Source organism: Pogona vitticeps, chromosome 5 (assembly GCF_051106095.1).
Source record: "Pogona vitticeps strain Pit_001003342236 chromosome 5, PviZW2.1, whole genome shotgun sequence".
Taxonomy (NCBI): Eukaryota; Metazoa; Chordata; class Lepidosauria; order Squamata; family Agamidae; genus Pogona; species Pogona vitticeps.
The window spans coordinates 6524055-6540108 of NC_135787.1; the positions used below are offsets into that span (position 1 = coordinate 6524055).

Here is a 16054-nt window from a genome sequence, read left to right on the forward strand (position 1 = left end):
CTCTAGAGTGAGCAAATAATGTAGGCTGGATGGATGGATTTACAATTCTACCATTAACCAATGTTATCTGTGATGCAGCTAGCCAGTTAACCTAACTCTCATTCTAACACTCATCCCACCGTTCTTTATCTCAATTTGCCTTCAGAGTTCCCTTCACCACTTCATTCTTCTTTCACGGAATTGAGGAACTGGCGAGAGAAGAGACAGGATCACTCCTAAGTGTTACCACCCAGGGAATGGAGCCATTTTGCCCCCCTGGTTTAACTGGCAACTGGTTATGATGAAATGAGCAGGTTGGAGGCTTGACAATCAAATGAAACAGGGGCTAAGAGGACCACCATTCGATGGTGGTGGTGATAGTAGTGAAGAAGTCCTTTTTCTGCCAGGATGGTGTATACCTAGAGTTGCCCAACAGCTGTTTTGAGTGGTCAAGGGGCTATTACAGCATGGTCCATAAGAAGAGAAGATAGATTCCTCCTTAGTCTTTCATGAAGAATGTTCTTGACACTTTGTAGATCAATGTGCTTGGATCCACTCTGACATGGACACTGTAGGTGGTAACAGGTCCCATGGGCATAACATTAGCATCTGCTTGTCTTGTGCTGATAAATAAGTTACCATCTGTACAGCTCAAGGTTGTGGACAAAGGAATTTCAAAAGGATGCTCAGCTCTTGCCCTTCCTAACTCACAAAATAAGTGCGGGGACTGGCTGAGTAACGAAGGGGAGTGTGAATACCTCCCTGGAATAAGGCAGGGTTCCATACTTCCTAAAAGAGTAGGCAACAAGATCATTGTTGAAAAAGTGTTCCCTGACCCCTGTTGCACTGGATAATCACTGGCCAGTCTCAGACCTGTTCATAACATTGAACCTTAGTTGTATAGTCTCAAGCATTTTAGTAAGAACGAATCCCATAGGAACTAATCCAAAAGTGGTTAATCCGTCCACTGGGGGAGACTTTTTTCTTTAACCTAAGATGACCTCTAAGGTTAAAAAAAAGGTACAAAAGGAGGGAGGCCTTTTTTCCGGTCATATCTCAATGCGCCGGTTGCAAGTCAAAGCAAAATGTTGCAACCGGAACTGGTTGTAACTCAATTTGGTTGCAAGTGAAGACGGTTGTAAGTCGAGGTACCACTGTATTGGTGGAGTTGCAGCGTGGGGATCAAGAACAACAAAGGAGTTTTCCATGAATGCAACCCAGATTGTGGGCAGTCAAGAGGAAAGCTGAGAGAAAACTTCCCAAAAGATGCGCGTTAGGCAAATCCCTGTTCAACTTGGATGCCCATAAAAGCTGTTATTCTTAACTAACTCTTCCCCCTTGTTTTTTGTCTTTTAAACAGACTGGAAGGAAAGAAAAGGGAGACCCACTGAATATAGCGATCGACAAGATGACCAAGAAAACGAGAGATCTACGAAGACAGGTAAGAGAGGTGTTTTGTCAAATTTATTGGTGTTTTTGTTGTTGTTTTTGCAGGACTCAGATGCTGAGCCACCCACCTGAGTGTGGAAAGAGGTGTCCCATTTTAGCAAGCACCTCCTTGCCCATCCTGGTGGGGAGGACTTCACGTTTGAAAGAACTGGTTCTTCCTGTAGAATGCCAAGTCCGGGAGAAGCAGTGGTCTCCAAGGATCACTCTTTTCTGTGATCTGATAGTTATATATTATTGTGTGTTTTTTTAAAAAAGATGTTAATATCCTTTTCTTTGGTTTGAAGCCTGTCAAGGAAGTGCACAAAATCACATACGTGCTCAGTGACAGTAAAATTCAATTAGCGATGGTACTATAAACACAACAGAGCATGAAAATGATGCAGGGTAGGGATGCTGAAGATCTTGGAGAAACACGATCTGTGCCTTGCAAGGGTCTCTGGATGAATTCTTCCAGAGCAAGGGAGAAAACTGCGTAGTGGCATGTTGGCGTAATACTGTACATAGCCGGCGCTGCAACAATGCATTGCAACACATTAGTGTGTTAAGAACAATAAAGAAATGTAAGATGGTGGAGGAAAGAGAAAGCACCCAACTGACACCCATGGAGGTCATCAGTCCTGAAAGAAGAGAGAGGGAGGATGTCTCGCTCCCACATGCACACACACAAACACAATATAGCCACTCCAGCCACTGTTTGATTTATCTTTTCTTTTTTCTTTTCCGTCTTGAGCCATTGATTACCGATGCTGTATACTGTATTATTGTTATTTTTAAAATTGTTTTATCTTTATTTGTTGTTAGCCGCCCAGAGTGGTCAATTGACCAGATGGGCGGGATATAAATAAATAAATAAATAAATAAATAAATAAATAAATAAATAAATAAATAAATAAATAAATAAATATTACTAGAATCCAGTAAAGTAACCATTGAAGCTGAATGGTTGGGGGCACTGGACATATAAAAAGAAGGATATATTCACACTGTGCACAGTTCAGCTGTGGAATTGGACTACCACACAATTTAGAATGGTTGCCAATATGGACAACGTTCACAAGAGACTGGATCATTTCATGAGAGCGGAACTGCCAGTAGCTGCTAGTGGTGATGGCGGTGGACTCCCTTTGAAACCGAAGGCAATGTGGTGGTGGTGGGGGGCTGGCAGGGTGTTGTTTGCCCATATCATTCTTCTGGGCTTCCCACGGCCAATGGTTTGGCTTCAGTGAGCAGAGTGCGGGACTAGATAGGTCTACGTTCTGCCCGAGCATGAATTGTCCTAGGCACTTATAATCCAGGCCTTTTTATTTAATGTGAGATGTGCTGGCGCTCATCAAGGGAACCAAACAAGCAGCTGCCTTCCGCAAGTGTGCTGGTGTCTCTATGATATAGAACAAAGAGTGTGTGTGGTTGTCCTTGAAGTTTGAGTGAGCTTGAACTGGGAGATACAAAAAAAAAGGTTTGTGCTTTCATTTCTTACCTGCGCTCTCCTGAGACCTTTCGTCTCTTGTTTCTTTGCTATAGATACAGATCAGTCAGAACCGGAAGGAGGGGAAGCCAAGGGAACTAAACATAAATCGTAACTCCCACCAGGAGGGGATTAGGGTAAGGGAGGGAGGTTCCCCCTTTGCTAGCCGACTTGGGGGGCAGGTCTGTTGAGGGAATTGTCCTTCCAAAGACCCCTAGATGCATGTGCAGAAAGTTCTGTGGGTCTAACCTCTGCCCGGCCTTGAAATGGGGCATACTAGAGTGGGGCGGCTGGATGTGCACAGCTTCCCTGTTTCTCCATTAATCAGCCCCAGAATCACGCCCCATACTGACTTTAGCCCCGAGGCTCAGGAATGATCCCTTCCAAAGGGGAGAGGAAGAGCAAAAGGGAAGTGAAATACAGTAGGAACCCTTTGGAACCTGCTGACAGTCATCACCTCAATCAGAATAACACCTGCCGCCCTTTCCTGCACAGCCCACTTTGTACGCCATCAGGGCTCTGCTTGCAATTGTGGATTTCCAAGCACTTAGAAATGGTGGCTAGTCCGTTAGAGTGAGAGGGGGTACTGTCTCTCCTCAGGCGCTGGCTACCCCTCGCCACCGCTTTCCTCCCTGCCTCCTTTCACAGCTTCCATCTTTGTTCCTTTCCTACTATAGGGGTGAACATTTGACCTGCCTTCTTCTGTCTGCATGTTTGTGTGTTTGTACGTGTGAAGATTTCCTTTGCTCTGCCGGTCCTTTCAGTTCGGCTCACCTGTGTTGTGCCTTCTGCCCCATCAGCTACCGTATGTGCCAGCCACCCCTGTCTGTAGTGGAGTCCAAGGGGCTCATTAGTCAATCTTGAAGCTTGCTCTCTGGTAGAACAGAGAAGATGCTTCTGCTGGATGGCTTAAACCAGAGGTCCCCAACCCCCGGTCTGCGTCCTGATGCCGGTCCGTAGCCTGAGCCGAACCAAGCCACAAAGACATACCTCCCACCCTCCCCACATGCACTCACCCCTGCAAAAGCTGCTTGCGCCTGTCTGCGCTCTTGTGCGCATGCGCAAACAGTGGTGTGGTGCTTGTGCGGGTGCGTGGGCATTCATGCGCATGCGCAAATGGCATCATTGGCATCCATGCATGCACACAAGCACGAGCATGCTTGCACAAGCGCCACACCGCCATTCGCGCATGCTCACAAATGAGCACAAGTACCACGCCACCATTCACGCATGTGCATGAGCGTGTGGGGGTGCCCCACCTTCTCCAGTCAGTCCGCGGACCTAAAAAGGTTGGGAACTGCAGGCTTAAACAACACAGTAACTAATCTTGAAATCTTCTTTTGGAAAACAGTATGAACAACACCTACCTAACTTATTAGAGAGGATTTAAACCCAGCAACAACATTTTATTGTCAGTAAAGTAGAGCAGAAACCAATGGGTTCTTCTTCACATTTCAGTGACCATGGCAAAAGCTGTGGTGACAGGAGATCCAGCAGGGAAACGGTGCTCATGAAAAAAACAGGCATGGGTGGCGTTATGCCTGGGCAAAACCTGGTGACTGGAAGAGGAGCTTTGTAAGAGAAGGAAAGTGATGAAACATAACTGTTAAGATTTTGCAATATAGCAGAGGTTTGATTGTGCTGCTCGCAGCATAGATGTACGGTCTTGCAAGGCGTGATGTGGCAGTGAAGAAGTCAAGAATTAGAGATGGGGGCATTTGTATTTGTATACAAATACGAATAACCCCTCACAGCTGGAGTTAATGAGGGTCCGGCTGCATTGCACTCATGCGTCCACCCCCACTCTTCCTTCCAGTCACTCCAGAGCTTCTGGTTGGCTAGCCACTCCTGGCAGAAGGAGGGAAGATGAGTCTCCCTGCCTGGCTGACGAGTGGCTAGCCAAACGGGCACTCCAGAGCAATTGGAAGAAAGAGTGGGGCCGGCGGCCACGGATGAGTGAGTGGACAGTCCAGCCCCAAGGGCTGGCCCTCATTCACTCCAGCTGTGCGGGAGTATTCGCGTACAATTACAAATGTCACCATCTCTAAGGTTAGATCCGGAAGCTAACTGAATCCAAATAAGCCCTTGCTCGTCTCATACCTTTGTAAGGAAGTGAAGATATTGCAAACTATTTTTCCTTGCCTGTTGAGAAGGAGGGAGATGCCCTGGTGCTCTCCAACATGCATGCATTGGCAAGAACGAATTTTTGTGCAAATTGCAGAATTGAATAAATGGGGCTCATTGCACAAAAAATTACAGGACGGCTGACGAAGGGAAAACACTGCTTATAGCATTCTCGCCCAGGAAGTGAGAAAACTTGAATATCCCTGACACAGAGGCCTGGACCTGTCAAGACTGGTTGGCTCAGTGATAATGAAGAATTTACTGAGTCTTTCTCAATCTCTGAATCCTAGACGGAGGTCTCCTGCAAGTCACCTAAAATTCTTTCCTCTTATTGGAATGATTCTTTGTCTGGTTTTTCCCCTGGGTGTGTGAGACATGTACGTCTCCATGAATGCCTTCCAAATGCCGTTCGGTGAAAGATGTAGGGAAGGGAGCCAGGCCATGAACAAAGTGCCTGGGAGCGCTTCGGCGTATGCGTACATGTCAGAGCAGCAGCATATAGCGTCGGGTGCCGCTTTCTCCACTGCATGGACAAGACAAGCGGTTTGAAGTCTGAATGGAATTTGTGCCAACTGGCAGGATTCTGTGAGCTTCTCCTGCAGACAAGCTTGTCAAACAGAACACAACAAAAGTCTATTTCATTGCAGGCTACAGTAGGCAGGAACATTCACGACAGCAGGGTGTTCCCTTCTGCCGTTTATTTGGGTTTACATGTTTTATCTCTTTTGCAGGGAAAAGAAAAGGGGGGAGAGGAGTAAATGCCTAGCTGGTAATTTCTAAATCGTGTAACTTGTCCTACAACAAGTTATGTGATGACATCAGACAGCAACTGGTGGAGTGCAGCTGCAGAAGGTGGCTTTGTTTCATACTGTCTGTGCCTTCTCTGTATTTCATTCTATGAGATCTCACCTGGTGGTGTCTGGTTCACTGTTGCCACCTCCGTGTCCCACCTGTTGCTGCTGTTATCTCTAGCTGTTCCTCCCTGAGTCTTTACTGGATGGTTTCTTGAGTTAATTAAGTGTTTTGCTTTTTTTTTTTCCATTTGTTTTCATAGTTAAACAAAGTGCCTTCAGAATAGTACCTTGCACTGATGAGGTGGTTGAGAAATCAATGTAATAAATAAAACCAATTCAAAGAAGAGGCTCGTGTGCTCAGTAGAAAGAAGGGGCATGGGAAAGCAGTGTGGCTGAGCTTCAAATAGACCAGCGTGGGGCCACCTTCCATGGGTCACACCAGTGCACCAGAAGTGCCAAAATATGAGAAGAGGGTAGAGGTGACAGATTCTTCCATTTTGGGTTTTGAGGGAACTGCTCCTTCTGGAGGCTCTTAAGGAACAGAAAAATAACTACTGAAGTTTTGTTGATTATATATTTTCTAGTCCCATCCAACCTCTGGCTTATAGCAACCTTAAAACGGTTTTCAAAACACATGAGATAAGGAGAGCTTTTACAATAGCTACCCCGATGAGCTCTCAGAACTGAGCAGGGATTCAGATCCAGGTCTCTGGAATCCTACTCCATCAATCTATCCATTATACTGTACTAGCTGCGGAACGGTTGGTTGGTTCTTAGTAAGTATAAGGAGACTTCTGGAGGCTTGGGGCAGATAAATATAAATTACAAAGGCCATCAGCCAAGTAGTAAAAATCTCTGTGTGTATTTCTGTTTGGGATGGGTTAAGCAATCTTAGGAAACCAAAACCTTTCCAATATGGCTTCTATTGTTCAATCCTGTAGTAACAACTAGCAGACACATTGGCATGGCTTTGGGTCCAAGTCCCAAGTCCACGTTTTTGGTACCAAGTCTTGAATCCCAAGCCCCAAGTCTTGTTGTTGTTTAGTTGTTAAGTCGTGTCTGACTCTTTGAGACCCCATGGACCAGAGCACGCCAGGCCCTCCTGTCTTCCACGGCCACCCGGAGTTGGGTCAAATTCATGTCCATCCATCTTGTCCTCTGTCATCCCCTTCTCCTCTTGCCTTCACACTTTCCCAACATCATGGTCTTTTCCAGGGAGTCTTCTCTTCTCATGAGATGCCCAAAGTATTGGAGCCTCAGCTTCAGGATCTGTCCTTCCAGTGAGCACTCAAGGTTGATTTCCTTCAGAATGGATAGGGTTGTTCTCTTTGCAGTCCGGGGGACTCTCAAGAGTCTCCTCCAGCACCACAATTCAAAAGCATCAATTCTTCTCAAAAGCATCAAGTCTTGAGTCCCTGAAAAAAAGGAGGGGTGGGTGATTTCTGAGTCACAAGTTGAGTCCAAGTCACTGGAAAAAGAAAAGTGGAGTCCATGCCGAGTCAGCAGTGTGACTTAAATCGGACATGGGTCCTGCAACTCAAGTCCCTGTTCCAGACAACCAGCAAAGCTTTCAATGATAGTGTTGACTTTTTAATGTTTTTAGCAACTAGTTGCTTTCATTCTGTACTACTAGCTAGTTTTAAGTGCTGATATTTTCTGAACTCAGCAGAGATGGCTGCTTGGCTGATTATAGTGCTGGTGGTAGCTGCGGGTGCAAACACTGGATTGAACCCAGTGATAGGAGGCTGTAGAACCCACCATCAGTTGGGTTTCCCACCACTGTCATCCCAGTTCCTTCAGAATTCAACCATGCAAGAACCAAAATGTCAACTATCCAAGAATCAAAAGTTCATGCTGATGTTAAAAAATAATAATACACAATGATCTCAGTCTCCTCCATCCTCATCTCCTTGGTTAAAAGATCAAAAGATGACATTTTGATACCGTTTGATGTATTTGGAATCACCCAGGTCATTATTCTGCTGACAAATCATGGCAACTGAGTTTTTTCTTTCCTTAGCAAAGAGTTGTTATTTCACTGTATCATATCCTAAACCTCGATATCTCATTTTATGGAACCAGTAACAACAGGCAATTTCCCCCCATCTGCCAATCTTCTCAGTGACCTTTATGGAATTAATTATTCGTTATCTGGTTCTTAGGAGAGAGACATTATTCAATGAGCAGCAAATTGCCATCAGAAAGATGGGATCTCGTTGAAGTCAGGGATCACAAGCATGTACAGTAATAAGCTCTTTGGGCTATATTGTCAATATCTGTTGTTATCATATTTAATCACAAAAACACAAGGCAGCAAGCATTTTCTGTTTCTGGAGAGCTCTTACCTGTCTGGAAGGGATAAGGGGTAAGAAGGAAAATACTGTATAGTAGAGATGAGGGTATTTGTATACGAATATGAATATCCCCCCCACAGCTGCAGATAAAACTCACGATTTTGCCACTGCCACAAGCTCCACAGAGCCTTCCTATCACTCCATTGCTTGTGATAGATTAGGTACTCTGTGACCTGGCAGAGAGGCTCATCATCCTGCCTTCTACCAGGAGTGGCTAATCCATCGCAAGCTCCGGAGTGGTAGGAATGGTGCGCAGAACTTGCGGCAGCAGCGGAATCATGAGTGGTCGGTCTGGCCCCAGGGGGCTGGACCCTCTCTATCTGCACCTGTGGGGGAATATTCGTATACGAATGCAAATACCTCCATCTCTAACTGTATAGTGGTTACAGCCAGTATGGTGTAGTGGAGAGAACTAGATTAGAAGTCAGGCTAAGCTCTCCATGGAAATTCAATGAAGGGGTGTGGCAATAGTATACCTTCATCGTCTCCCATACCTCAAACCCCATTGAGGTCACCATCATTTGAAAGAGATTTGCTGATACATAACAACAGATTCTAGCAGAAGCTGCTGTGCCCTCAGATATTATGTAACCTTGGACTGTCTCTTTTGGATGTGAAGTCTGAAGGCTCTGTTTCATAGGAAGATACAGCCTGCCTGTAGCTGTTGTAGGTATGTCCAGGTTCTCTATTCTCCTACCCAGCCCTCTCCACATGCTGCCACCCATACGCCAGCTTGCTCACCACACAGGGCTAATTGCTGGAGAGAGACAGGAAGGACCTAATACAGTAGGTAGTGCCTTCCTTTTGTTTTTCATGAGCGCTGCATGAAGCATTCTTTTGGAAAGGAAGAGACAGCAGGTTCTTGGCAGTGAAAGCAAGGGCCAGAACAAGGGTACCCATACTGATTATTATGCCTAACAGATTCAACTGATACTGGTTTGTAAGTAAATCAGTTTCAATTTCTGATACTGATTTGCTTATAACAAAACAGAGTGCACCATTCTGTAAAATATTCTCAGTTGGTATGGGGGAACAAAGAGCCCATGATTTATTGTTTTACCAAAATGTTCTTGGATTACAACTCCCAGAAATCCTGGCCAGCACAGTTAGTGATGAAGGCTTCTGGGAGTTTTAGTCCGAGAACCTCTGGGGAGCCAGGGTTGGGAACCACTGAGTTAGAAGAAACAGTGAAGCATTCTACACCTTTTATGTAACTGTATCTTCACTTCATTTGTAAAAATGAATCGAATCACAGATATTTGTGCATGTCTTATATGACCAGAGCACAGAGCGAAGATCATAGGTCAGGGAAATGGCATTAAAGAAGTGGATCAGCACGCTACAGATCCCTCTTGTCAAATCCAACATTCATACTTTGGAATTAGAAGTGGAGAAAGAAGCAACTCAGCCCTAGAAATGGACCTTCCTTCTCTTTCATGCTGTAACTTACTGGAGTCTTGTAGCTGCAACACCACTGATTTTGGAGCAAGGGATCAGGAAGGGCAGGACTTGTATATACTTACAATGACAATAAATTATTATTATTATTATTATTATTATTATTATTATTATTATTATTATTATTATTATTATTATTATTATTATTATTAGCAGCCTCCAGGCATTGCCCTTTTAAGAAGGAATTGATTACATCACGGTGACCATTGCTCTTTTAAATTTCATAATTCATTCCCTTCCTGGTGACTGCCATAGGAAAGTGATGGAAGCTTTCTCCTGGAGGCTGGAAAAAAGGGGGAAAATAAGTACCCACCTCTATGGATTGTCAGTGACAAAGGCTTCTGGGAGTTTTAATCTGAGAACCTCTGGGGAGCCCTGCCTTCACCATTCACTTGTCTTTGTGTGTGTTTTCCCTTTGCGAGGAATGGAGCCTTCACAATAAACAAGAGAACCATTATGGACCCAGAAAAGGATCTTGTTATCTTTATATAAATATTCATGTTGATACTGATGTCAGTTTAAATCTAAATATGGAATTACATACCCACAAACATTTAAATGTGTACTGCTTTTCAGATATTTTCTAGGAATCTCTTTTTATCTCAGCCGCCTTCTCTCTTCTTGAAAATGAATTTCTCTCCTGAGAAATTTAAGCTGGCCTGCAGAGAGAAACCTTCCACAATTCTTCATGCATTCTGCATGCATTTGGCCAGGCAACAGTCATGAGATTTTCCTCCCTATTTTGTGGGTATCCTGGCTGCTTTTTTCAGTGTATTCGGTTTTGTCCATGTGCTTTCATGTTGATCCTGACATTCAACCATATTAAAAGTACGCAACAACGTTAAAAAAAAACCCTTGTCTCGTATTTTAACAGCTGGAGAAACAATGTCTGTTCTTAGAGGGATCGATTTAGACAACATAATGGTTCTTCAGAGCAGTGGGATCTGGTAGAGTGGATGGGATCTCAACAGCTTGTAGCTAAACAGATCAGTCATGTTGGCCTTCTCTTGCTGAGGCTGTCTTCCATTGCAAGGTGTGAGGGATCTCTTACCCTCTAAAAAATGAGTTCTTGGTGGTATTGACCACATTCACAGTGCTAGACTTTTTCATACCAAGTATTGGCATTTTAAAAAGGGAAGGTGAGTATTCAAGGAATCAACCTGAAGCATGGTACGGACTCAATCACACTGGGTCTTCCTTATTATTACATCTGATGAAATATATGCCAATAAACCCCTAAACCTAGTCTTGAGCCAGAATAAGAGACTGGAATTTATGGACATGTTTACAGTGCTCAGAATGGCTCTATTTCGATTATTTCTTTCTCATCAAAAGCAAGTGAAACTTACGATGGGGACTCCACATATTGACACTGCAAACTAATGGAACATTCCTATTGATCAGGCAATGCACAATGAGAATATTCCCTGTCCTAAATATTGGTGGCAATTGTCTTCACCGGTGTCATTATGAAGGCAAAATATAATTGGACAAGTTGTGCTGTGACATCATCAAGATCTCAACATCCTGAATTTGCACTGCTGCATTTTTCCAGTGTAATGTGTTTTCCCCCAACATTGGAACTGAAATTAAAAGATTCTGTTTCTGTATGTTTCATGGCAGAAGGCTGATGATGTCATCACCCAGGGTATTTTTTTAAAAATATATTTTTTAATTTGTTCATTTAATTTCTATACCACTCATCTGGCCAAAAGCCATCTGGGGTGGTTTACAGTACAAAAGAAAACAATAATCAAACATAATAAGACATAATTAAACTTCAGAATAGACAGAAAATAAAAATAGTCAAATTGTAAAATACTTCATAAAATACATAAAATATTTAAAATTACACATTTAAAATGTTTCCTGTCCTGAGGACCCCGTGGGTCTAAAATAATATTTTATTGCCGTGTATTGATTAAATCAAAATATACACATGTACACACAGAGAGAGACACACAATTTTACAAATTCTTACATAAAATTGGAACATAATGCTGTGTGAGGTTAAACACCCAGAATAATTGCAGCAATGCAGCAAAAGAGACTCACTCATTCCTAAGGAATATTTTCCAAATTTGAAAATGGATGAGAAAAACCATCCTCAGATAATATTTTCAAACTTCTTTGGTTAATATGTCCATAAATGTGGCCAATTATGGCCACAAAGGTCAAGCATACATTTCATTTCTAATCCTTCGATGTAGCTTGGTGTGCTGTTCTGGTCGTCGTAGTTGCTTTCAGAAGATGAGCAGGGCAGCAAAGATGATCAGGGGGCTGGAAACCATTTGAGGAAAGACTGAAAGAACTGGGCATGTTTAGCCTTGAGAAAAGAAGACAGAGGAGGAGAGCTAGGATAACATTTTTCAAATACTTGAAAGGCTGTCATTCAGAGGAGAGACAAGATCTGTTCTTGATCATCCCAGAGTGCAGGACCCACAATAATGGGCTCAAACTACAGGAAGCTAGATTTAGGCTGGATATCAGGAAAAACTTCTTCAATGTTAGAGCAGTACAACAATGAAACCCATGATCTTGAGAAAATTGGAGAGCCATCTGTCAGATCTGCCTCAACGGATTCCTGCACTGAGTGGGGGGTTGGACTTGATGGCCTTTGAGGCCCCTTCCAACTCCATTATTCTGCGATTGTGTTCTGTGATTCTAAGATGCTCGTAGGTACATGGGTGTACTCATGTGTGCATGCACGTATGCGTGTGTGATTGAGAGAGGTAAAGGTAAAGGTAAAGGTTCCCCTTGACAATTTTTGTCCAGTCGTGTTTGACTCTAGGGGACGGTGCTCATCCCCGTTTCCAAGCCATAGAGCCAGCGTTTGTCCGAAGACAATCTTCCGTGGTCACATGGCCAGTGCGACTTAGACACGGAATGCTGTTACCTTCCCACCGAGGTGGTCCATATTTATCTACTCGCATTTGCATGCTTTCGAACCACTAGGTTGGCGGGAGCTGGGACAAGCGATGGGAGCTCACTCCGTCGCGTGGATTCGATCTTACGACTTCTTGGTCTTCTGACCCTGCAGCACAGGCTTCTGCGGTTTAGCCCGCAGCGCCACCACATCCCTCTGATTGAGAGTGAGGGGGAACAATTTTTGCATTCCCTCACTCCCTCCAGCCGCCTACCCTGTGACTCAAAGGTGCAATGCCTATCTCCCGATGTGATTAAGTTGCCGCAGAAAAGCTCGCTTCGGTTCATGCCAATCAATATTTGATTGCTCCCACACAATGGCAGCAAGTAATAGTGTTGTCAATGGTTCTTGAGCTGTTGCACCTTAAAGAGGGGGAACACTGAAAGCCATGCTATTTTCCAGTGTTGTTGGGGAAGGTGGGGGGGCGCACTAAACTTTTGTTACCAGTGAGCCTAGTAACAGCAAATGCTTAATAAAAGTGTAACAATCTGCAAGAGCCATGAGTCTCCCGCTGGGGCATTACCTGCTCATGTCAACGTTAGGCCATTTAATTCACTTTATGACTGTAAGCGGGAAGCTGGCTTTTCTGTCTCTCGCTCTCTCGGCACATGTGTGTGCAAGAGAAGAAAATAATCACACAGTAATGAAAAGCTTCATTGCAGAGCACAGCCCAACCTTTCCGAGTGCAGTTACAATTGAGGTTGAATGAAGAGACAGTTTTCTCTTCCGACACATAGAATGGCACCCCCTCCCCCAGTAAAATATACATATGGGTGTGTTTTGCATTTTGCATGACCATATTTTTCAGGCGTTTAAGACTGTGATGGAATGCACGGGAAAATCCTATGGGTCTGCCTCTTCGGAGGCTGCCACCCCACCCCCCACCCCAATGCCAGGAGACATTTTTGAGATCACAACAAAATTAGGAGTACCCCAGACTGGAATCAATTATGCATTTTATTTGCACTTAATAATGGGGGGGGGGTAGTAATAATCCTTAGCATTTAGAGAAGAGATTTCCAGGCTTTACCTACCTGCACTCAGTAATCCTTTCTACAGTTTTGTCAAGTCAGCCAGGATGATTGTCCCCATATTCCAAGAGGAAATGGGAATTTCAGCAGTGCACAAAGTGGGTTGCCCACAACCACCACATAGTTACGCAGCTGCCATGAGATTTGAATTCTGGACACCCTGGCTCACACTCTGTAAATACTTCTAGCACACCCTGATTTTTTCACTGAAGTAGTGGTAAGACGGGCTGTCCATTTTTGGCTTGGGTGGACGGTCTCCCTCAAGCACCTCTTTGCACTGAGTCAGGGAAGATGCTGGAAACAAGGGTCTGGACTCCATCACCATCTATTAGTAAAGCAGCCGAGTATCCAGTGGCAATCTTTGGGTCTGTCAGTAAAGAAGACTCATGAAGGGTATGATCCTCAGTAGCCAAGAAAGCTGATGGCCAGCTGAGATGACATGAAGCCAGCCAAGACTGTTGAATCCGAACTACAGTGATGCCCCGCATAGCGACGATAATCCGTGCAGCCAAAATCGTCGCTATACTGATTTGTCACTGCGAAATAAAAAAAGCCCACAGGAATGCATTAAAACCTGTTTAATGCATTCCTATGGGCAAAAAACTCACCTTTATGTGAAAATTCTCCATACGGCTACCATTTTTGCTTCCTGGTAAGCGAGGAATCCGGGCGAAAACACAGCGGGTGCCTTTTTTTTTTTTTACCCGGCAGCCATTTTGTTACCTTCGATCAGCTGTTGGGAAATCATTGTTATGCGCAAATCGGTAAGCGAAACAACTTACCGATCATCGCAAATTGATTTTTTCCCATTAGAGACATCGCATTGCGATCGCAAAAACGATCACAAAAAATCCATCGTTAAACGGGGTGCCCGTTAAGCGAGGCACCACTGTACTTCTAGCCTAAGGAGGTTGGAAATCATTCAAGATCACCCTGATCTTACTTTGCACTGGTCCGTCACAGTGGCTGTAGGCCAGGGCTGAGGGAGGTTTGGATCTGGCCTACCTCAGGTCTTGAGTTGGTTGGTGGGGTGATTGGTTTTTGGTTTTTCAGAAGCATAGCAGTAGATCTGATGAGCCCACAGAGGGATGTGGTGCTGGCACACACAGAGAAAGGTATACGAGCACAAGATTCCTCTGCTAATTCTAAAACCATCCTTGAACTTGGATTGTGCTGTTGTTTCTTCATCCTTGATGACTCGGGCTCAATCAGGCACCACAAGAGGAATTTGCAAACTCCACAATATTCCTTTACAGGTGGAAGCAAAATGCTGATTGCTATTTGTTATTCATCAAGACCTTTCTCAGTTATGTAAACTACCTGTGATAAAAGCTAGCATCCTTTTTCCTTTCAGCAGCAAAGCACAATCACACACAAAAAAACAGGCAGAGGAAGCAGAAAACCACAGAATGATTGTTGTTAAAAAGACACAGACAATCCTTCTGATGTTTCTGATCCTGAAGCATCCATGCAACAACAAAGTAGCTCTTGCCATTTGGGACCCTGTGTGTTCTCCTCGCTTTCAATGAAAAGTTGTGTGCACACTTTTGCTTAATTTACACAAAAATAACTCTCCCCCTCGTTTCTTTCTCTTGCCACAAAAGACCCTTCCAACTTGCAGGGCATAAGAAAATGCAAATGGTTCTTCATCGTCAGTTACAAGGGTGAGGCAGGCGAAGATTTAAATGTCTAGTGCATTTGATCTTTTTCTCACCATCAGGTGCACTGTAGAACCTCATGGTGTAGAAGTTAAACTGCAGTACTGTAGTCAAGACTCCATTCAAAACCTGAGTTCAGTCTTGACCGGCTGAGGTAGCCAGCTCAATGCTGACTCATCCTTCCATCCTTCCAAGGTCGGTAAATGGAGGCCCCATTTCACCGAGGGAGGGAGCAATGTATGATTAAGCATCCTTCGATCTCGAGAGACTATGGTAATGTGCTCTGCATGGAGGACTTGGAACAGTGTCTAGTGTGGCTGAGAAGGCCAATTCAAGAGTGACAGTCCCTTCCACACTGAAGACAAATACAATCTGTCCCCTGTCCAGCTCCCTGATTTTGCTGCTTTCAGGTCTGCCTCTTTGTCTCAGCGTGCTGGACAAGGGTCTCTTCAAATTGGAAGAGGCCATGGTGCACCGCCTGCCTCCAGCCTGAATGCTCAGAGATCAAGGTTTCTCATCTGTTGAGGTCCATTCCTAAGGCTTTCAGATCCTGCTTGCAGATCTCCTTGTATCGCAGCTGTGGTCTCCCTCTGGGGCGATTTCCCTGCACTGAAAGATACAGGAGATCTTTTGGAATCCAACCAGTAGCCATTCTCACAACATGTCCGAGCCAACATAGACGTCACTGTTTCAGTAATGTATACATGCTAAAAATTCCAGCTTGATCTAGGACTACTCTATTTAGAACTTTGTCCTGTCAGGTGATACCAAAAAGTGTGCAATGTGTAGCCTGCACAATTATATTGTAATCTGGCA

At 44.3% G+C, this 16054-nt stretch overlaps 1 protein-coding gene across 10 annotated transcripts in view; it reads left to right on the plus strand.

The window, feature by feature from the left end:
* The window catches only part of CTNNA2 (catenin alpha 2), a 578592-nt gene that overhangs the window by 390699 nt on the left and 171839 nt on the right, over window positions 1-16054 (plus strand). For all 10 annotated transcript variants that reach the window (XM_078394460.1, XM_073002097.2, XM_073002098.2 and 7 more), the window contains one exon: window positions 1340-1420. In XM_078394460.1, coding sequence (XP_078250586.1) covers window positions 1340-1420 — 81 coding nt within the window. The remainder of the gene's footprint in view (window positions 1-1339; window positions 1421-16054) is intronic.